The sequence below is a fragment of the Erinaceus europaeus genome, chromosome 3, assembly GCF_950295315.1.
Source record: "Erinaceus europaeus chromosome 3, mEriEur2.1, whole genome shotgun sequence".
Taxonomy (NCBI): Eukaryota; Metazoa; Chordata; class Mammalia; order Eulipotyphla; family Erinaceidae; genus Erinaceus; species Erinaceus europaeus.
In genome coordinates, this window is record NC_080164.1 from 177,895,780 (window position 1) to 177,918,318 (window position 22,539).

General features: G+C 41.2%; 1 protein-coding gene across 4 annotated transcripts in view; it reads right to left on the reverse strand.

Moving 5' to 3' along the window:
• Positions 1-2,185: 2,185 nt before the first annotated feature.
• Positions 2,186-22,539, reverse strand: part of C1QTNF7 (C1q and TNF related 7) — a 117,243-nt gene continuing 96,889 nt past the window's right edge. For 3 of the 4 annotated variants that reach the window (XM_060188320.1, XM_060188321.1, XM_060188322.1), the window contains 2 exons: positions 8,714-8,959; positions 2,186-3,075 (listed from right to left, as the gene is read on the reverse strand). In XM_060188320.1, the coding sequence (XP_060044303.1) occupies positions 2,444-3,075; positions 8,714-8,959 (878 nt within the window). In that variant the 3' untranslated portion in view covers positions 2,186-2,443. Of the gene's footprint in view, positions 3,076-8,713; positions 8,960-14,802; positions 14,944-22,539 lie in introns of those variants that run through there. The other variant, XM_007517869.3, reaches the window with a different exon arrangement.

Consider the following 22,539-nt stretch of genomic DNA (forward strand, 5'->3'; position numbering starts at 1 on the left):
ATGTAGTCAATAAATACCCCTTAATATATTTATTTCAGGTCGGCTCTTACAAAGAATGATTAGAACAAGATATGATTTTTTTTTTTGCCTCCAGGGTTATCTGTAGTGCTCAGTGCTGACACTATGAATCCATTGCTCCTGGAGGCCACTTTCTTAAAACTTTTTTTATTATATTTATTTTCCCTTTTGTTGCCCTTGTTGTCTTTATTGTTGCTGTTGTTATTGATGTTGTCGTTGTCGGATAGGACAGAGAGAAATGGAGAGAGGAGGGGAAGACAGAGAGGGGGAGAGAAAGACAGACACCTACAGACCTGCTTCACTGCTTGTGAATGACTCACCTGCAGGTGGGGAGCCAGGTGCTTGAACCGGGATCCTTAATGCCAGTCCTTGTGCTTTGCACCACATGCACTTAACCCACTGTGCTACCGCCCAACTCCTGAGGACATTTTCCCCCCTCATTTTACTGGGTAGGACAGAGAGAAATTGAGAAGGGAGGGAGAGAGACAGAGAGACATCCACAGACCTGCTGTGCTGCTTGTGAAATGTCCTCCCTGCAGGTGGGAGCTGTGAGCTGGAACCAGGATCCTTGCATGTATTCTTGAGCTTTGCACAGTGTTCATTTAACCTGGTATACCATTGCCTGACTTTGATACAGAATTAAAAAAATATTTCCCTTATTTATTTATTAGAAAGATAGGAAGAGAGAGTGAAAGAACCAGACACCACTCTGGTATATGCGCTTATGGGGATTGAACTCAGGACTTCATGCTTGAGAGTCCAATGCCTTATCCACTACACCACCTCCTGCATATGGAATTTGCTGTTCTACTTTTGTGGCACAGGTTTTTGTAGATATGGGTAAATTTTGCCTGGCAGTTTTTTTTTTATTTAGGTATGGAAGAACCTGCATTTGCTTAAGAGTTTATCCTTTCAATGCCTAAACACTGGAACTGTCTGATTCCCATCGCTACTCAACCAGATATTTATAAATACAATTTATCTCTGGGTCTAGAACAAGCTAAAAATAACTTCGGCTTAAAAGATTGCTCAAAATTGGTTCTTATCATGAAAGAAGCATTTGAAAGATAAGCAAGTAAACAAGATTCAAATATGAAGAATGCTTTAAGGGACGAGGATAGGAAGAAAGTTTCAATTGTATAGTCTTCTTATGAATTATGACTCTGATAATTTCTCCATTTCTAGTTTTTATCACAAACTCTACAGTCTTCAAAGAGGCCTACAATTTTGTGATCCCCAGTTTAGTTCCTTCCTTCCTTCCTTGCCTTTTCTCCATCTTTTTCTTCCTTTCTTCCTTTCAATTTCTTTCTCCCCTTTCTCTTTCTCCTCTTCTCCCTCCTTTTTCTTCATCTACACTTGAGAGTCTAGACTCCAGGTTGATTTGCATAACTGGAGCATAAAGACTCTCAACATGGGAAACGTCACTTTGTGGACACAAAGTACATTCTGGTATCTGAAAGTACATCCAGAAGACACGAAAAAGAACCTTTCAAGGAGACAGACATACCTGGTGCCAAAGGCTGATCAGCGATTAACATCAGGGAGAGCACAGGGGGCTGAAAATGCCAACCCATTGCCTAGAAACAGGATGAATATAAGGTGTCCAGAGCAGTACTTGGCCTGCTTGCCCTAACTCTAAGCCAACTGCTGAGGCTTGATGGCCTCAACTCTGTGCTGCCTTCTCTCTCCACTTTGTCTACATTTCTTCAGCTATAAGCCCTAGCTCAGGGATGCCCTTGAGGGGTTGCCCATGGAGGGGTTATAGTGTTCTCCCTCGTTGAAAAGCACCTTGTTAAAGATGATGGGGAGCCTTTCTTCTGGGTAGCTGGTGGTGATGCCCACAGACATTTCATAACCTACATAGTTATACATATATGTGTATGTATGTGTGTGTAAATATATATATAAATACACATATATACATGTGAATGAATCAAAGTGAACAATAAAACAAAAGAAATTGTCCCTTCACTGTTGCTTGCTTATACAACAGTTTTTTTTTACCTTTGGTTTATGTCTTCCTTTAAATTTCTGAACACTAGCAAAGACTATTTGGGGTTTTGTGATTCTCTTAAATAACAGACAAAATTTGTAATTTTATGAAAATTTAATGATCCAATATCACTGTCAGCTGTTTTTTTAATCTTTCAGGGAATTTAATAGAAAATCTGTTAACATTGTCTTTAATTTGTTTAAATATTTATGAAAATCATTTTCAAGAGAATTCATATCTGGGGTTATTGTTTTACACAATGAATTTCAGTGTACTTGCAACTCTTTTGTGGCTCATCTTGCTTTTCAAAGATTCTGCTAGAACTGCATGTACGTACTCTGGCCTAAGAGTGGGAGTCTCTTCTCATCTTCTTCTTGTTTCAACAGAATGTCTGCCACCAGCATCTCAGGACACCGAGGTGAGCAGTGATGATTACAATTCATCATCATCTGATATGGAGTCTAGATAATCTGTGTCCACATAGAGGAGAAACCCAGAGAATAGGCTGTCAGCCCAGCCTGGGTCTGAGAAGAGGCCATTCTGATCTGTGAAAAAGATTTCCAGCCAGACTTCATCTTCCGGCTGCAGGTAGATGACTGTGGAGCCTGAAGCCACGTCGTGGTTGCCTGTGTTCGCGTCAAAGGTCTTGATTCGATACTCTCCATTGTGCACCAGCCCGATGGCCAGGTGCTTATTCGCCAATGTGATATCATAAGAAAAATAATAGATCCCCGGAAAGGCGCAGATGAACTTGCCCGTGGAGGGGTTGTAGTGTTCTCCCTCGTTGAAAAGCACCTTGTTAAAGATGATGGGGAGCCTTTCTTCTGGGTAGCTGGTGGTGATGCCCACAGAGAAGGCTGATTTGAGCACGATGCTTCCACACCTGCAGACACCAGGTGGCCCGGGGTCCCCATGCTCACCTCTGTCTCCCTTTGGTCCAGGAGCCCCCACGGGGCCTACTTCTCCTTTCTCTCCCTCGGGTCCAATGGGTCCTTTCTTGCCAGTCTCTCCTTGGTCCCCTTTCTCTCCCACAAGGCCCAGAGGTCCAGTTTTACCTCTCATACCTACAAAAAGAGTTTGAGTTTAATGCATAGTCCTTCTAAGTGGAAAGCCACCCACAGCACTTCTGCACAGTCTTAGGACCTCTGACACCTGTCTTCTCGGTCACCTGTCAATACATCCTGCTAAGAAATGAGTGTGTAGGAGATTCCTACCAACGTGGATGGGGAAACGGGGAGAATTTCAAGAAAAGTTTCTTTAACAGTGAAATAGCTTTCTTGTCCCATTGTTATCAAAAAAGAAGAAGAAAGAGGAGAAGGAGGAAGAGGAGGAGGAGCTGGAGGAGGAAGAGAAGGAGTAGAAGCATTCATTGAAGGGTTATAACCATAGATTACAGTCTGCTTTCTTTTTTATGTGCATTGAGCTGGGACCTTGCACATGTGTGATTTCACATCTCTGGGTGAAATTTAAGCAGAGAGACAGAGCAAATGAGAGATACCACGGCTCTGTAGCTCACTTTATTGCCACAGTACCTCCCTTAAGCATCTTAATTTCTGGGGGCCTGGCGGTAGCGCAGTGGGTTAAGCGCACATGGAGCGAAGTGTGAGGACCAGCACAAGGATCCCAGTTTGAGCCCCCAACTCCTCACATGCTTCACAAGCAGTGAAGCAGGTCTGCAGGTGTCTTTCTCTCCCCCTCTCTGTCTTCGCCTCTTCTCTTGATTTCTCTCTGTCCTATCCAACAACAACAACAACAGCAACAATAATAACAACAACAACAACAAGGGCAAAAAAATGGGAAAAATGGCCTCCAGGAGCAGTGGATTCATAGAGCAGGCACCAAGCTCCAGTGATAACCCTGGAGGAAAAAAACAAACAAAACAAAACAAATCAAAACAAAACCCCATTATGTTAATTTCTGTGTGTCTCTGGAAAAGATTCACAGGGGCAGGGGTGGTTTGCTGACAGCTGTTATGAGGAGACAGGAATTTATACACCTGTGACAACAACAGTCTTGTAAATCATCATTTCCCCAATAAATTAACTCCCAGAAAGACACCATTGCCATGAAAGAACAAATTTCAAGTCTCCCTGCAGGAATATTATTTTCCCTTCTTTTTCTTAGAGAGACAGAGAGATATAATGAGACAGAAAGAGAGATATATGCAGATTATGTACAAATCTAGACAGATAGTTGTAGAGATAATAGTCAGCCCACATCTGTAACCTTAAGAGCACAGCTGAGGCTTGCAATGGAGGGACTGGACATTCAGAACTCTGGTGGTGGGAGTGACATGGAAATAATATACCCCTGTTGATATATAATTTTATACATCAACATTAAGTCACTAATAGAATTAAAAAGAGGGAGAATAAAAGAAATGAGAGAGAGATGCAGCACTACTCCATCACTTGTGAAGTTTCCCCTTTACTGTTGGGTACTAGGAGTTTGAACCTGCATCCCTGGGCATGCTAACATGCACACTCTACCAGGAGCAAGAATGCCCACCCTTCCCCTAGGAATGCTTCTTGTTGTCCAAATTGAAATCAAGGGTTCTTCATCTCAGTGCAGAGAAACTGTGATCACGGTTGCAAGTAGCAACATCTGTTTGTCTTTTTAAAAACATAGACGTGATACAGAGTTCTGGTGGTGGGAATTATGTGGAGTTGTACCTCTCTTATCCTATGGTTTAGTCAATGTTTCCTTTTTATAAATAAAAAATTAAAAAAAAACATAGACGTGGTAGCTGTGACTTGATAGCATGTAACGTGGCATTCAATTTTATGACCAAAGGCATTCATTCCTTCAGTGGTGCATCTATAAAATCAGACTTGCCTTTTGTTTGTTTATTAGTGCATAGAGACAGAGAGAAATTGAGAGGGGAGAAGGAGGTAGAGAGGGAAAGAGACAGAGAGGCACCTGTAGCCCTGCTTCACCACTCATGAAGCTACCTCCCTTGCAGATGGGGACCAGGGGCTTGAACCTGGGTCTTTGTGCACTGTAATGTATGTGCTTGACCAGGTGCCTGGTTAAAAATAAAGCCTGGCCCCTAACATTAAGATTTCTTTAATGATATCTAAACTATTGGGGCTTTTAAAATTAAGTATTTAATTTATTGATTTTTTTTTTTTTTGTCACCAGGCTTATCACTGGGGCTTCATGCTTGGAGGAATGCTACTCCTTGACCTCAAGTTATACTGTAGGGCTATCACAAATAACTCTTCAAAGTTGTCAATGACTAAATTGCTATTTTGTCTTCATAGAAGCTTATCTTTCAATGCTTTTTGATTAGTGACCTTTGATACATTAATAAGACAATATTTGGCACCAGCCACTATTTTGACCATTGAATTTTTTCATGTAATCAAACTTCCCCTACTCTATGACTCTTGACATCTCGTCTGAATTTCAGACACAGTTTGTCATATGAAAATAATTGGGTCTCAGTCCTCTTCAAACTGAACCTGAACACAACACTGTAAACATCTCTTTAGGGACCCCCTAGAGCCAGGTCACGAAACAGATCACTCATGTCTAGTTTATTATAGCGGTTCCGAGGTTCACAAAGTTAACCAGAAACACACTTCCCATTTAGGGCATGGTGGAGAGTACTAGCTCACTCTGAGAGCTTGCCACATGGCAGTGACTCTATTGAGTGTTTCCATGTCTCCTTGCCTTTCACTCACTCTCATTTTTGAATGAAGACACGAGGCTCAGAGAGAAAGTCTGCTCCAGGATACTCAATAGCTGAGGGAGCCAAGGTTTGAGCTAAAGCCTCTCTGACTCTAATGGCTGTTTGCGAAACCACTGTCTCATGACTTCCAGACACAGTAAGTTAAAATGACCGGGGTTACATAACGATCATTCTGATGTTACTATGGGATCCCAAGGGTGAATTCACAATTATGGCTGAGTTGTAGGTCGCCTCCAAATGGGCTGTCATATAGAAGACTGTAGAAGGTACGACTTAAACACCAAAGTCAAGATTCTCTATGAAATGTTGAACAGTTATTTGTAGGCTTGGTAGCTACTGATTTGCCTAATATTTTCCACATGACAAGTCCACAAGTGAAGCATTATCCAGTCATCTGAATATGCATGATGATCTTACTTCCCAGCATATTTACCCACTGGGTCAATGCCTCGAGACATATTTCTGAGGTCTACTGAGTATTTTCTTCCTACCTTTGCATCGGCTTTTGCAAGCTGAAGTTAGTTTTGCAGGGTGCCTTCCGAGCCACTTCCAATTTTAGAGCTAATGTGGCCTCTCTAAAATTGAAGCTGGGTTTGTTTAGAAAAAGTGCGGCATCTGGTAAGCTTGCTGGGTCAACCTAAGTATGCGTGTTAACATTACAGAAGATTAGGGGACAACTGCAATGCTGTCAAGCGCTGTAAGAAATCTACTTGTTGGGAGTTAGGCTGTAGCACAGCGGGCTAAGCGCAGGTGGCGCAAAGCACAAGGACTGGCATAAGGATCCCGGTTCGAACCCCGGCTCCCCAGCTGTAGGGGAGTCGCTTCACAGGCGGTGAAGCAGGTCTGCAGGTGTCTATCTTTCTCTCCTCCTCTCTGTCTTCCCCTCCTCTCTCCATTTCTCTCTGTCCTATCCAACAACGACAACAACAATAATAACTACAACAAGAAAATAACAAGGGCAACAAAAGGGAATAAATAAATAAAATAAATATAAAAAAATAATTAAAAAAAAGGAATCTACTTGTTACATCTTTCCACTTAGAAGTCATCGAACCCAACAAGAAATATAAATGACCCTATTAAAAAAAAACTGGGAAAGCATATGAACCAAAGAAGAGATTCAAAGGGCCAACAGGCGGATGAAAAAATGTGAAGTCACTAATCGTCAGATAGATCAGATAAAGACAGCAGTGAGATAGATACCACTTTATGCCTGTAAAAATACTATTAGAGAGGTCAGTAAGAGCAAATGTTGGTGAGGCTGTGGGGGAAAATGCCTTCTACATTGCTGGTGGGAGTGCAAATTGGGACAATGTTGGTGGAAAACAGTCTGGAGAACTCTCAGAATGCTAGAAATGCAGTTATTTTATGGTCTGGAAATTTCTCTCCTGAGGATATATCTCAAGGAATCAAACACACCCATCTGAAAACACCCAAGGTACACCTATGTTCATAGCAGCACAATTAAAAATATATATTTATTTAGTTTCCCCTTTGTTGCCCTTGTTTTTTTTTATTGCTGTTGTAGTTATTGTTGTTGTTATTCATGTCATTGTTGTTGGATAGGACAGAGAGAAATGGAGAGAGGAGGGAAAGACAGAGAGGGGGGGAGAAAAAGACACCTGCAGACCTGCTTCACCGCCAGTGAAGCGATTCCCCTACAGGTGGGGAGTGGCACAATTTTTAATAGCCCAAAGTTGGAAGCAACCCAGATGCCCAAAGACAGATGAGAGGCTAGGAATATATATATATATATATATATATATATATATATATATATATATATATATATATATATAGTTCAGCTATTAAAATAGTGAAATCATCTCCTTCGTTTCATCTTGGGTGAAGCTTGAAGTAATTATGTTAAGTGAAATAAGTTAACAACAACAACAACAACAACAAAACATGAACACAGGGTGATCTCATTCATAGGTGGAACGCAAGAAATAAGGGCAGATGAGGAAACACAAAGTGAAACTTGAACAGGGTATGGTGTGTTTCACCAAGGCAAAGGACTCTGGGGAAGGAGGGCAGGAAGTGGGCTTGGGGAAGGTGCTTGGGGGACTTGTGCATATTGGTAGCAAAGGGCTTATGTTGGGGGTGAAAGTGTTTTGTAGACATCTAGGATGGGGAGATGAGAAATTGAACCACCCATGGGGGATGAGTAGTAGTGCACCAGGTTAAGTGCACATAGTGTGAAACACAGGGACCTGCTCAAGGATCCCAGTTCGAGCCCCCAGCTCCTCGCCTGCAGGGGGGGAGGGGTCACTTCACAAGTGGAGAAGCAGGTCTTCAGGTGTCTTTCTCTCCCTTTCTCTGTCTTCCCCTTCTCTCTTGATTTCTTTCTGTCCTATCCAACAACATCAGTGGAAAAATAATGGCTACCAGGAGCAGTGGGTTTTTAGCACAGGCAATAACCATGGAGGCAACAACGACAACAACAACAAAAGGCACTTGACTCCATGCATCAGCTTTTCTTTTCTGTTTTTATTAGGTAGAGACAGAAATTAATAGAGAAATGGGAGATAGAGTGAGTGATACCTGCAGTACTGCTTCCTGAAGCTTCCTTCCTGCAGGTGGGGACCAGGGACTTGAACCTGGATCCTTGCACATTGTATTGGTAATATCAGCACTCTACCAAAGGTGTCACTGGATGATCTTATATATAATCTTTTTTTAATGCAGCTTTTGGGAATGAACTGAAAGCCACATGTGTGTGAATGGCCTCCCTAGTGCAAATTTTCCATGAGGGGGAGAGAGGTGGGGGAAAGGGAGAGGAAGAGGGAGAGGGTGGACTGGTACCAAAGTACCAGTCTTTTATCCATAGAGCGCCCTCTCCCCACAGCCCCATGCAGTCCACGCAGACCCAGGGATCAAACCCAGGGCCTCATGCATGAGAAGGAATACACTCCACCTGCTGAGCCATCTCCCAGACCTGCAAGAGGCTTGTCTTCAAGACAAAGATGAGGGAGATGTCTATGTGAACTCCACCAATCAGTCATTACCTGCACTTCCCTTTTCTCCTTTTTCGCCTTTCCTCCCATCTCGGCCATCTCGCCCAGGAAGGCCGATGCGACCGTGGGGTCCTGGGGAACCACTAGCTCCAGGCGGGCCGGGCGGTCCAGGTAAACCAGGGATGCTGCAGATGTATCGTGGGGTCGAGCCCTCGCCTTTAGACTGGTGGCCCCGTGGCTGTCCACTTGCACAAAGGGCGAAACTTGTGACATAGAGCAAGACAAACATCTCTGGCTCTGTAAGAGAAATACAGAGACATTAATGCCCCTCTCAGGTGTGTGTGGGGGGTGGTCTCAGCATAATTGCAGGAGACAAAAGGGAGGATGAGATCTGCAGCACGTGCCTCCAGGGCACCCCTCTCCACCCATGTGAGGAATTACTGGATAATTTCACAGAGATCACAAGCAGATCAGTGATGGAGTTTTTAGCACCCACCCAGGGGCTGGTGGCAATGGAGACCTTCAAGTGTTTCAAAATTGATCACTCATTCCACCCCCCCCCCTTGCTGTGGGAATCAATGATGGACTTTCAGGAAGATGTTTTCTACTTACAAAAGCAGTGTAAGAGAACTGATTCATGTGAACTTTCAAAAAAGACAAAAAGAACACAGGCAAGCAAACAGTTTCAAAAGATGTGTAAGAACTGTGGTGGTTGTCTTTGGGAGGTGGAAGGGTGAGGATACAGACTTTCATGGTGGGTGGGGTGTGGAAGTATACATTGTATCTTAAAATCTTGTGGCCCATTGTTAATTACAAAATTTAAAAAATGGGGAAAAGCAGTGAATTCTCTTTCTCTCTCTCTCTCTCATTATTTGAAAGGCACCAGTTAGTAAGAGACAACTATGTTATTCTCATCACTTGGAGATTCTTGTTATACAGTTTGATGCAAACATCCTTATGGTTTTCCCTGTTAGGAAAAAAAGGCTGGTACTATGTCATATTATTATCATTATTATTATTATTATTATTGGATAGAAACAGGAAGAAATTGAGAGGGAAAAGGGAGATTGAGAGGGAGAGAGACATAGAGACACCTGCTTCATCACTCCTGAAGCTTTCCCTCTGCAGGTGGAGATCAGGGACTTGAACCTGGGTCCTTGCACACTGTAATGTGAGCACTTAACTAGGTGTACCACTGCCTGGCCCCTGATACTTTGTAACTTAAAATTTAAAAAAGTTATTTATTTATTTTTGCCTCCAGAGTTATTGCGTCTGCAAGATGATTCCACTATTTCTGATTGTGATTATTTTCTGCTGTCCTTCTTTTATTTAATAGGACAGAGAGAGAATGATAGGAAGGAGGAGAGAGACAGAGAGGGAGAGAGACAAAGAGACACCTGCAGACCTGCTGAACTGGGTCCACCAACACCCAGTCCCAGTGCTTTCACTTCTCCCACAGAATCCTATGTATCATAAGCATCACCCCATGTTCAAAATTATTCACATTAGAAATGGCTGCATTTGCCTCCTCTGTCCTTTGGGCAAATGAGTCCCTGTTACAGACACTGGGTCCTCACTTTCTTCCAACAGAAGCATCACGTTGGCCATTTCAACATCTAATTCTGGCATGCATGTGTGATCATTTTCCTTAGAATTTAGGGCCTTTTTGAAGCAGTCAAAGGGAGATAGCATTTTCAGGAAAACAGTGTTTTTCGCTCGCTAGTGCTGAGCAGTGCCAATTAGTGTTAATTGGAGTGCTGTGCTTGCCAAGGTGGGGGGGTCCTCTGCCTTTAATTTCAGATCTGCAGGGAATGATGCCATGCTGCCCCATTAAGCCCTTGGCACAGGGGCTCCATTAAAGAGCGGAAGGCAAGGGAATCACACATGGTGTCATGTGTTCTGGAGTGACAGGCAGCTGGCATCTTCAGCTGGGCCTAATAGGATTTGTCTTTTCTGGCAGCGGAGGCTGGTGGTTGAGAAGATTGAGTCATTTATTAGCACGGTGGCTGTCGTCTAGGCTGGGGACACCTGACTTCCTGGGCTAAATGGGCTGCAGAATTGGCAGCTCTGGAGGTTGGAAAACATGTCCTGGAGGCTCTGGGATGGCGTCAATGGGCAGTTTTCATAGTTGACCTGCCCATCTGTCTCTCCTTCCTACCTTCCTTCCTTCCTTCCTTCCTTCCTTCCTTCCTTCCTTCCTTCCTTCCTTTTTTCTCTCTTTCCTCCTTCCCATCTTTCTTTCCTCCTTCCCATCTTTCTTTCTTTTTTCTTTCCTTCTTTCTCTTTCCCTTTGTTTTTTATGTCCCTTTCTTCCTTCCTTTCTTCCTTTTTCTTTCCTTCCTTCTTCCCTTCCTTCCTTCCTTCCTTCCTTTCCTTTCCTTCTTTCTCCTTCCTTCCTTTCTTTTTTTTTTCTTTTGTTCTCTCTTTCCACTAGGATTATTACTGGGGCTTCATATCTGTTTACTGATGCCAATGCTCATAGTGGTCATTTTGTTCCTTTTTCCTTCTTTTATTTGTTATGACAGAAAGAAATGGAGAAGGAGACGGGAGAGAGAGAATGAAAGACACCTGCAGTGCTGCTCATGGGGCTTCTCCCTCTCCCCTTACAGGTGGGGGCTGGTGGACTTGAACCTGGTCCTTGAGCATGGTACTGTGTATGCTCTGCCCTCTGGTCTACCACCTCTTAGGCCTTGCCTGGCTTATAGCTGGTCAAAGAAAGTACTCATGAAAGGCAGGGGAAGACAGACAGATGGAGTCTCTCTCTCTTTCTCTCTCTCTTCCTCTCTCTCTCTCTCTCCCCTTCACTTCCTCTTTCCTTCCTACATCAGAAAATGAACAAGACTTAGGCCACTTAGGTAGCCCACCTGGGTACATTCTGTGTTCCAGCTGGGCCCTCACTACATTGGAGGGTGCTTTAGTGCTATGGTAGTTTTTATTCACTCCCTCTGTCTCTTTCTTTCCTTTTTGCTATTTTTACTTATTATTATTTTTTATTTTAGGTAGAGTCAGAGACACTGAAAGGGGAAGGAGACATGGAGAGATAGAGACACCTGCAACACTGCTTCACTGTTTGTGAAGCATCCCCCCTGCAGGGGAGCTGAACCTGGGTCCTTGAGTGCACTGGGTACCAGGTGCACCACCACCCAGCTCCCTTGAATGCTCTATGGAAAAAAAGTCTACTAGGGGCAACAGAGCTTTGATGGTGACAGTAAGTAAGTAAATATGCCTGGCTAGCTTTGTGGGAGAGAGAGAGACCAGGAACTCGTGGTGGAGCAGGAACACAATGCAATGCCTTTAGTGATCAGAGACAATGCTTTTTATATCTTAGAAACCGGAAGTGGCAGGTCAAAAAAGGAAATGGCTAGGAGAGGGGGTGGAGAAAATTAAAGAGCGTGAAGGTAGAAAGCTTCCATAGCAGCTGCTGCGAAGGTTCTAACCAATGGGATAAACCAACACCCTACAGGCAGGGTGGGTCTCAGGCAAAACAATGATCATGTAAATAGACCACAGCATCAACGATGGAGCAGGGCGTAATGCCCAACATAAATAAATAAATAAAGTGAGCTAGGTTGAATGCACTACTTTTGTGGTATCCAAAAACGACTGACAAACCAAGAAAATTATTGTCGAGCTGCACCGCAGAGAAGAGAGAGAGGAGATCCGGAGCGAAGAGGGAACACAAATCTTTATTTGCACTGGCACCTCAGAGTTGGGTGAGAGAGAAGCAGCTTGGGCCACGTGGAGGTAGCAAAAATGGTCGCCTCATGCAGCAACCTTCCCTGCATCTAACCACTGAAGTGAAGGGCTGGCAAGAGAGAGAGGTGCGGAAGAAGAAGGGCTTTTATGGGAATAGCTCTCACGAGAATGGGAAGGGGGAGGAGTAACCAAAGCAATTCAACTATCACGGGGAATCAATAGTGCCTTGAGGGCACAACATGGCAGATGTGACTGCATCTACACAATTTCCCAACAAATTATGATGTGCAAGATGTGGTCTGAAATAAGCCTGATGCCTAGAAGTCTTCTTAGTGAACAACTACTCTCTGGGTAAGTAGTACCAAGCCCTTGTCCTCCTCTCAACAAATACAGGTCACAATCTTTTTCTTTTTCTCCCTTCCTTCCTTCCTTCCTTCCTTTCTTCCTTCCTTCCTTCCTTTTTTTTTTCTTTTTTTAACTATGCTTTGTCTTTTTGGTTTATAACACAGCACATACTCAAAAATTCTAATCCTAGTGCTCAACTGACATTAAGAAAGTATTGGAATAGATGGGGTAGATAGCATAACGGTTATGCAAAGACATCCCTGAGGCTCCAAAATTCCTGAACCACCATAAAGCAGAGTTAAGCAGTGGTCTAGGAAAACACACACACACACACACACACTCACACACACACAAAGAAAAAACCAGAAACTCAGATATTTGTATACAGTTTTTCATAGTAACATTAACACAATAGATAAATGTTTCCATCAATAAATGAATGGCTACTCAAGATACGGTTTATAAATCCATACAATGGGGTATTATTCAGCCTTGAAAAGAAGTAGAGTTTGACACTAACTTACAATCACTTTTGAAGATATTATTTACTCATTTCTCATATTTCAGAGATTTCTTCAACTTTTTATTTAGGGGGAGAGAGGGAGAGAAAGACTAAGAACACCTCTCAGCTCTGCCATTTTCCATATTGAGAATGGAACCTGCAAGTCCCTTGCGTAACAGTTGAGCTAGCTTCCTAGACCATGTGGAAGGTTTTTATGGGAAGTGAAATAAGCAAGTCACACAAGAACAGATATTATAAAGAATAAAATTTGTAGAAACACTAAGTGGGATATTTCCCAGTGTCGGGGAAGGAGGGAATAAATATTGTTTAGTAGTCGAGTTTCAGGAGGGGAAGAGGAAAACACTGTGAAGGCGGATGGTGCCTTACTGTTTATAAGATCATGGGAGTGAGCTTATTACCACAAAGATATGCACTTACGGTAGCTTAAGGTAGGAATTCCATGTATAGTTATCTTTGTACCCCACCATATTACAACTATACTTTTTTTTTTTTTTTTTAAGAAAGAAACTGCAGTGGAGGGAGCATGCTAGTATTCTTTATCCTGTGCAATGTGTTTCAAAGACATTATTTACTTACTCTTCACACTTCTCTTACCAAGTAGGCGCTGTCTTTTTCACTTTACAAATAAAAAAAGAAGGCACTCAGGGCTCAAGCTCACACAGCCACAGAGATAGTGTAGGTAGCATTTGAACCAAACATTTCTTTCCGCCTCGAATGTGTGTGTGTGTGTGGGGGGATACAACATTACTTCATGACAAAAGGCTGGACTTGATTATTAATTCAACTGGAAAATTGGTTTTGTCTGGAATTCATTAGGAAGAGGCTAGGGGGTTAGAACAACCAAAAGGAGACATAGCCTCAGCCTATAGAGGTGGAGATGACATTGTAGCAGACTTTGTTTTTGTATAAGGAGAGGTACTAGGAGTGAGACAGACTGGTCCCTGAGTTTTCCACACTTGGGTTCCTTCTGTCTCATGGTCTCTCAGCTCCATCTTGAGGCTCCCACTTTCCTCCTCAGAATTGCTTCTCCCCTTGGTCAAGAACACCCATTGCTTCTCCCTCATTATTGATGGCCACACACCCACATTATTATGCCTTCCTATTAATAATACCTTTCCCTTTTCTTTACCACCCCAGAAAGTCTGCATCACCACTATTTAGGACCAAGGCTGGTCTACTGTAGAGGAATGAAAACAAATATTCATCACTATTTATTTTTATCAACACTCACCATTCAGAAAGCTTTGGCTACTTGCACAGAAAATGTTTCAGTGAAGCAAGAAATGCTGACATTTGTACCACATTTTATAGTCTGCAAATAATATATCTCTGTTGGCTTCCCAGAGACCCTACTACAGTAAGTCATGGACAGAAAAAAAAACAATGTCCAGACAGATGGGTTAAGTTTTCTCTGGTCACAAAGCTAATATCCATCTAGAGATCTGAACACAGGTCTTCTAGTTCATAGATTCTTCTTACACAACTATCTGTTTAATGCCCTTGGAAGCTACCAGAATGAAACAATTGTGTCTCCAATTGCTATCTTCCTAAAGGAGTCAAAGAGTCAGCAGCATACCTTGCTCTGAGGTGGTGTGTTCCTCCAGGATTCTAAATCCACAAGTAGCTGAGACTCTTTCATGTGAACATGGTGAAAAAATTGCTTTGGTACCAGGCAGGGAAAAAAAAAATCCAAGTTCTCAGAAGTTTCCAAATAGTTGTGCTAAAAATAATTCCCTCCACTTAGTCTCCAAGAACTAGATGCCCTGAAAAGTCTCTCACTAAGTGAAGCTCGCTCAGAGGCTGGTTAAAGTGTTAGCTTTTTTTTTTTTTTTCTTAAAGCTAAAATTTCAGTGCCTGTATTTCTTGACTATTAAGTTTGGAGGCGTCTCTACTTTTGAGTGTGATGGCCTCTTTTTCAAACTTGTTTACTTAATCCCCCCCCTTTTGTTTTCCAATGGGAAAGAAATTTTAAGGAAAGAAATTACTCATTGACTGGAAAGTGGCTGCTCACTGAGAGAAAAGAATCACTTTCCTACTTTGCAATTTTTAAGACAGTATCTTCTGGTTCTTGACATGGGGTTATGTCTCATGGATAACAAAGAAAGACATCCCTATTCCTGGTAAATATGGCATGAAAATGGCCCCTCATCCTAGGTGCTATAATATGAAAGAAAGTTGTGAGTGCTGTACTTATGGTTTCTTTGTTCACTTTTGAATGGATACATGATTGGGTATTTTTAGAAGATTAATATGTCTTTTTCCCTGTAGAGAACTGATCATAACAATTCAAAAAGCAGAATAGATCTCCAAGGCCCATGACTATTCCTCTTTCAGGAAATCAATTTCTTTGTTTCCTTCCAAATGCATGCTTGCTCTGTCTTCCTAGCAACAATATATGTCAGCATCTATGAACATTAGGTGACAGAGAAATCTTGTTTTTTTTCTTGCTTTCTTTGGTTTCTTTCCCATTCTTCTCAAGCAACTGAGAATGCTCACTGGAAAAAATATCTTCACAGTTAGAGAAGTTGTCACTGGTCACAAAGTTGATCAAGATGACAGAGGATTCCCCATTTAAAATGTTTTAATTTTGTCTTGGTCATCTATCCTTCCATGTGGTGGAAATGGATTTTTATATTTGTCATTTAAAATCTCAGCACCATAAAAATAAGTCAAAACAGTCCTTTGAGCATAGTTTTTTTTTTTTTTTTTTTTTTTAGCTAAATGATATTATGATTTTTACCAGTGAGATTCTCATGTTTGCCTTCTCACCTTCAAAATAAAATGAATTCTTTGGGCTGTTTTAAAATGCCCAAGATAGCCAAAACAATCTCAAGGGAAAAAGTGCAAGAATGGAGGCATTATGCTTCCTGACCTCAAAACACACTACAGAGCCACTGTAATCAAAACAGCCTGATATTGGAAACAAAATAGAGACATAGGCCAGTGGAGTAGAATTGAGAGCCCAGAAATCACCCCCCACACCTGTGATCAACTAATTTTTTACAAGGACACCCAAAGCATCAAATGGAAAAAGGAGAGCCTGTTCAACAAATGGTGTTGGGACAATTGTGTTGAAACATGCATGAATGAAAGCAGACCACCAAGTTTCTCTCTCTCTCTCTCTTTCTCCCTTTTTCCTTTTTTATATTTATTTATTTATTTGGATAGAGACATTGAGAGAAGACAGGGAGATAGAGAAGGAGGTAGAGAGACACGTGCAGCCCTGTCTCACCAGCTATGAAGCCTTGCTCCTGCAGGGGCTTGAACCTGGGTCTTTGTACTCTATAATGTGTGTATTAACCAAGTGTGTACTGCCTGGCCCCCAATTCATTAATATACAAAAATTAGCTCCAAAAGGATCAAAGGTCTGGAAGTTAGAGGTCCTTCATGTTCTTAATGCTCTCTTGTGTCTGATGTTGGGAGACAGAATTAAAGTCTCAGCTGTTTTGAGACACATAGATGGAAACACAAAATATAAATAACCTTGGAGCAGATTTTTTTTAAATATTAAAAAAAAGTTTCTACTTTTCAATTAAAAAAGTTGATATTGTGTGGTCCAGGCGGCGGTACAGTGGATAAAGCACTGGGCTTTCTAGTATGATGTCCTGAGTTCCGTCACTGGCAGCACATGCACCAGAGTCATGTCTGATTCTCTCTCTCCTCCTATCCCTAATATTAATAAAAAATCAAATATTTAAAAAATGATATGTTGTTCTTTGAGACAAACTGGATGGGAGTGAAGATGATTATGTTTAGCAAAAAAGAAAGACGACTATTGGATTTTTTTCATTCATATGTGGAATCTGAAGAAATACACACCAATGTACAAAAATCAAACAACGCCCAGAAGCAGTTTCTAAGACTTTATGAGAACTATGGTGGCTTCCTGTGGGAGGGTGGGTCAAAGAATTTTGGTGATGGGTATGGGATGGAACTAATCCCTGCAATCTTACAATCTTGCAACCCACTATTAATCCAAAATAATAAATGACAAAAGCCCCTCCAAGCTTTCAATGTAAATTGTAGTACAACATTATATTGACTTCAGGTGTACATTATTGAAGATCAATACAGGCATCCCCCTTTCCCTGCTTTATTACGGGTATTTGTCAATATTAAGGGCAAAAAATTCCCTCAGGGAGCTCCAGGAACGCTACATGCAAAAAGAGGTTTTTCAGTAGCAACTCAATGGAGAGATTTTCCACTTAGGGACCATTGGCTGGACCAGGGGCTGTGATTATTTGTTTAAAGTATCCAGAGTTTTATGGAAAGAAATGACCCCAGAGTCTAACTCCTTTTCATGATGCAAATTTGGGGGAGTTAGTCACAGAATGCAGGGTTAGTCTGACTCAGAGACAACTCTGAAGAAAGGATGCTATCAGTTACAAAATGGAGTTGACTAAGAAGTATCTGAAGACCAGGGCTCAAGGCTTAGAGGATTTTGGGATGGGCAACATGTTTTGGTAGGTGGCTGAGACTGAAAGTCTGTCTGTTCTGTCATTCTGGTACAGAAGCTCTCCTTTGTCTCACTCATAGACAGAGTGGAAAAGTAAGAACAGAACTTGGACCGGAGTTGGTGTATTGCACCAAAGTAAAAGGTTCTGGGGTGGGGGGGGGGAAGGTTCAGGTCCTGGAACGTAGGAGGGCTTAGTGGGGGTTGAATTGTTATGTGGAAAACTGAGAAATGTTACACATGTAAAAACTATTGTATTTTACTGTAGACTGTAAACCATTATAATCCTTCAATAAAGAAATTAAAATATATGTTTTACTTATATATTTTTATTATAACTCTCCAGCCCCAGACTGATTCTTTTCCACAGAGAGAACAAATCTTTGAAATGGTCTCCTGGAATAGTCAGAGCGCCTGTGGCTAAAGCTTGTTAGTGTCTACTTCCCCTCAGTTATTGTCACACTTATTTTAGAGACAGTGGTGAAAAGTGATGGGGAGAAAAATTTGCTGGAAGAGTAGCTTACAGTGAGAATTTTGTTCCATTTTTACCTGAGGTCTCACTGTCTTTCCTATGCAGATAATATTTTCCCTATTAGCTTGAGCTTTTTCTCTTTCTGTAAACTTAACACAATTTTTAGAGGATTTCAGTTCTAACTAGACCAATCCAATCAACATCACTCAATACTCATGTTCTGCTAAACCAACCCTTAAACTGAAAAAAAAAAAAAAAGAATATTCTTCAGAGTGGCTGGTTTGCTGGCTAGAAACATTCCCATCATGGCTTCCTGACTGAGCGACTGGTCTGATCTTCACTGTATGTAAACACTGGAAACAATGGGCCCTTATCAACTGGTCTGAGATGACTCAGCGTAACACAGACATATACATATGTACATATACATAGTGACTTTGTCTTTATAAACAATAGGAGCCATTCTGTAAGGTTATGTAATAATTTATAAAAGACGGCTCTAACTGGCATATAGTGAGAATTACATGCCAAGATCTTATATCACCATGTTGTTTAAATCTTACTTAAAATTTATATTAGTGATTTAATAATGATTAACAAGATTATAAGATAACACCACTAATTGTATCCAATTGCGTCCATTGGAAACTTGCCAATTCTTTATCCCTCTGGGAGAATGGGCCAAAATTCTTTATGGGGTGCAGAAGGTGGAAGGTCTGGCTTCTATAATTGCTTCTCCACTGGACATTGGCTGGTGGATCCATACCCCCAGTCTGTTTCTGCTTTCCCTAGTGGGGCAGGGTTCTGGAGAGGTGAGACTTTGGGATGCATTGGTGAGGTTGTCTGCCCAGAGATGTCAGAATGGCATCCTAGTAACTTCAGCAACTTGGTTAAATCTTACTTTTTATCTTCACTCTTCAGGTGATTAAAATTTATCATTCGAGAGATTTGGGACATTTTAATCTATATCTGGCCTATCCTGGTATACACCTCAGGATATCTTCTTTTTTAAAAATTTCTTTATTGGGGGATTAATGTTTTACATTCAACAGTAAATACAATAGTTTGTACATGCATAACATTTCTGAGTTTTCCATGCAACAATACAATCCCAACTAAGTCCTCTGTCATCCTTTTCTAGGACCTAGGACTTGTACTCTACCACACCCACCCTAGAGTCTTTTACTTTGGTGTAATACACCAACTCCAGTTCAGGTTCTAGTGTTTTCTCTTCTGATCTTGTTTTCCAGCTTCTGCCAGAGAGGAGATCATCCCATATTCAACCTTATGTTTCTGACTTATTTCACTTAACATGATTCTACAAGATGGGCTGAAAATGGTGAAGGCACCATTTTTAATAGCTGAGTAGTATTCCATTGTGTATGTATACAACAACTTGCTCTGCCACTCATTTGTTGTTGGACAACTGGGTTGCCTCCAGATTTTGGCTATTATACATTTTGCTGCTATGAACATAGCTATGCACACATCTCTTTGAAAAGGTGTGTTTGGTTCCTTAGGATATACCTCCAGGAGAGGGATTGCAGAATCACAGGGTAGGTCTATTTCTAGCTTTCTGAGAGTTCTTCAGACTGTTCTCCACAAGGGTTGGACCAATTTACGTTCCCACCAGCAGCACAGGAGGATTCCTTTGACTCTACAACCTCTCCAGCATTTGTTGCTGCTACCTTTTCTGATGTATGACATTCTCACAGGAGTGAAGTGGTATCTCATTGTTGTCCTTATTTGCTCTTTTTCTTCCCTGTAGGCTATAGGAGCCTGAGGGCTTTTAAACTATAAGTAGGCTTCTTAGCTTAATCACTGACTGAGATAAAGTAGGGTGAGGACAATCCAGTGGTTATGCAAAGAGACTTTCACAGCCCCACTGCTAAGCCACCGAAGTATATAGGTCTTCTTCTGAATTTCCTGGTTAATTGCATTTGGTGAGTCTTAGGGGAGCTCTCTCCTCCCTTCAGTCGTCTTTTTGTTGGTGAAACAGGCTGCAGGTGGTGTCTCAATAGGCAAACTGTCCAACTGTTACCAGCCACTTAATCTCTTCCTAGGCACCTCTCTGTTAGTGAGCCACACATGTTTGCACTCACCAGTGATTTGGTGGGTTCCTGAAGTCATTCTAATCCTGTCTTGTGGTCCCAGGTGGTCTCCTTTGGTATTCCTAGTTGACCCGGGAGAGGAAAGAAACATAGCTGCTGCTGTTCCCTGTTGTCCTTATTTGCATTTCCCTGACAATCAAAGACTGGGAGCATTTTTTCATGTGTTTCTCAGCCTTTTGGATCTCTTCTGTGGTGAATATTCTGTCTATGTCCTCTCGCCACTTTTGGATAGGGTTGTTTTCTTGTTGTTGAGCTTGGGAAGCTCTCTCTATATATTAGTTATTAAACTCTTTTCTGATATATGGCATATAAAGGTCTTCTCCCATTCTGTGAGGGGTCTCTTTGTTTGGGTATTGGTTTCTTTTGCTTTGCAGAAGCTTTTTAATTTGATGTAGTCATATAGGTTTATGCTTGCCTTAATCTTCTTTGTAATTGGATTTGTTTCATTGAAGAAGTCTTTACAATTTATGCAGAAAAGAGTTCTGCCATATTTTCCTTTAAGTATCTGATATTTTCTGGTCTAACATCCAACTCCTTGATCTTCTTGGAATCTACTTTTGTGTTTGATGAAATATAGTGGTTCCGTTTCATTCTTCTGCATGCTTCAACCCATTTTTTCCAACACCATTTGTTGAAGAGACTCATCTTTCCCCATGTAATAGTCTGGGCACCTTTGTCAAAGATTAGATATTCATAGGTGTGGGGACTTACTTCTGGGCTCTCAATTCTATTCCACCGGTCAGAGTGTCTATTCATGTTCCTGTACCAAGCAGTTTTATGACAATGGCCCTATAACAGAATTTTGAGATCTGGTAGTGTGATGCCTCCAGTTCTGTTATTTCTTCTCAAGATTGTTTTGGCAATTCTAGGTCTTTTCTGGTTCCAGATAAACATTTGTAGCATTTTTTCTATCCTTGTAAAAAATGTGGTTGGGATCTTGATGGGGATAGCATTAAATTTGTAGATGGCCCTGGATAGTATGTTCATTTTAATGATGTTAATTCTTCCAACATATGGACATGGAATATCGTTCCACTTCTTTGTGTCTTTTTCTATTTCCTTGAGTAGTGATTTATAATTTTCAATCTACAAGTCAAAGGCTTTCTCTGCATCTATTGATATAACCATGTGGTTTTTGGTCTTGCTTTTACTGATGTGGTGGATCACATTGATTGATTTACTAATATTAAACCAACCTTGTATCCCTGGGATAACCCCCACTTGGTCATGATGAACTATCTTTTTAATATACTGCTGTATCTGGTTGGTTAGAGTTTTGTTCAATATTTTAGCATATATGTTCATCAGAGATATTGTTCTGTAGTTTTCTTTTTTGGTAGTGTCCCTGTCTGCTTTTGATATCAGAGTGATGCTGGCTTCATAGAAGCTGGAAGGGAATATTCCAGTATCTTCAGTCTTCTGGAAGACTTTAAAAAGAGCATTAATTCTTCTTTAAAGGTTTTGTAGAATTCATTTGTAAGACAATCTGGTCCAGGACTTTTATTCTTGGGAAGGTTTTTGATAACTGTTTCAATTTCGTTGGCTGTGATGGGCCTGATCATATTATCTAATTCTGCTTTATTTAATTTTGGAAGTTCATAGATATCTAGGAAATCGTTCATTTCTTCCAGGTTCTCTAGCTTAGTGGCATATAGTTGTTCATAGACGCCTCACATATAGTTGTTCATAGACGCCTCATATGATATGTTGAATTTCTGCTGTATCTGTTGTGATATTTCCTCTTTAATTTATAATCCGATTTATTTGAGTCTTCTGCTTTTTGTTTTGTGAGTTTGACTAAAGGTTTGTCGATTTTGTTCACTCTTTTGAAGAACCAACATTTACTTTAGTTGATCTTTTGTATGGTTTTCTTATTTTCAATGTTATTTATTTTTGCCCTAACCTTAGTGATTTCTGTCCTTCTAGTTGCTTTAGGGTTTCTTTTTCTTTTTCTTCTAGGCCTTAAGGTGTGCATCAGGTTGTTTATTTGTGCTTTTTCTTGTTTTCTAATGTGTGCTTGTATGGGTATGAACTTCCCTCTCAGTACTGCCTTAGTTGTGTTCCAAGTATTTGGATAGCTTGTGTCTTCATTTTCATTGAACTCTCGAAACATTTAGATTTCTTCCTTTATTTCTTCTTTGACCCAGTAGTTGTTAAGTAGTGTACTGTTGAGCTTCCACATTTTGGGACTCTTACTAATCTTTTGTTGATTGTTAAGTGTTAGTTTAATTCCACTGTGGTCTGAGAAGATGCTTGGGATGATTTCAATGCTCTTGA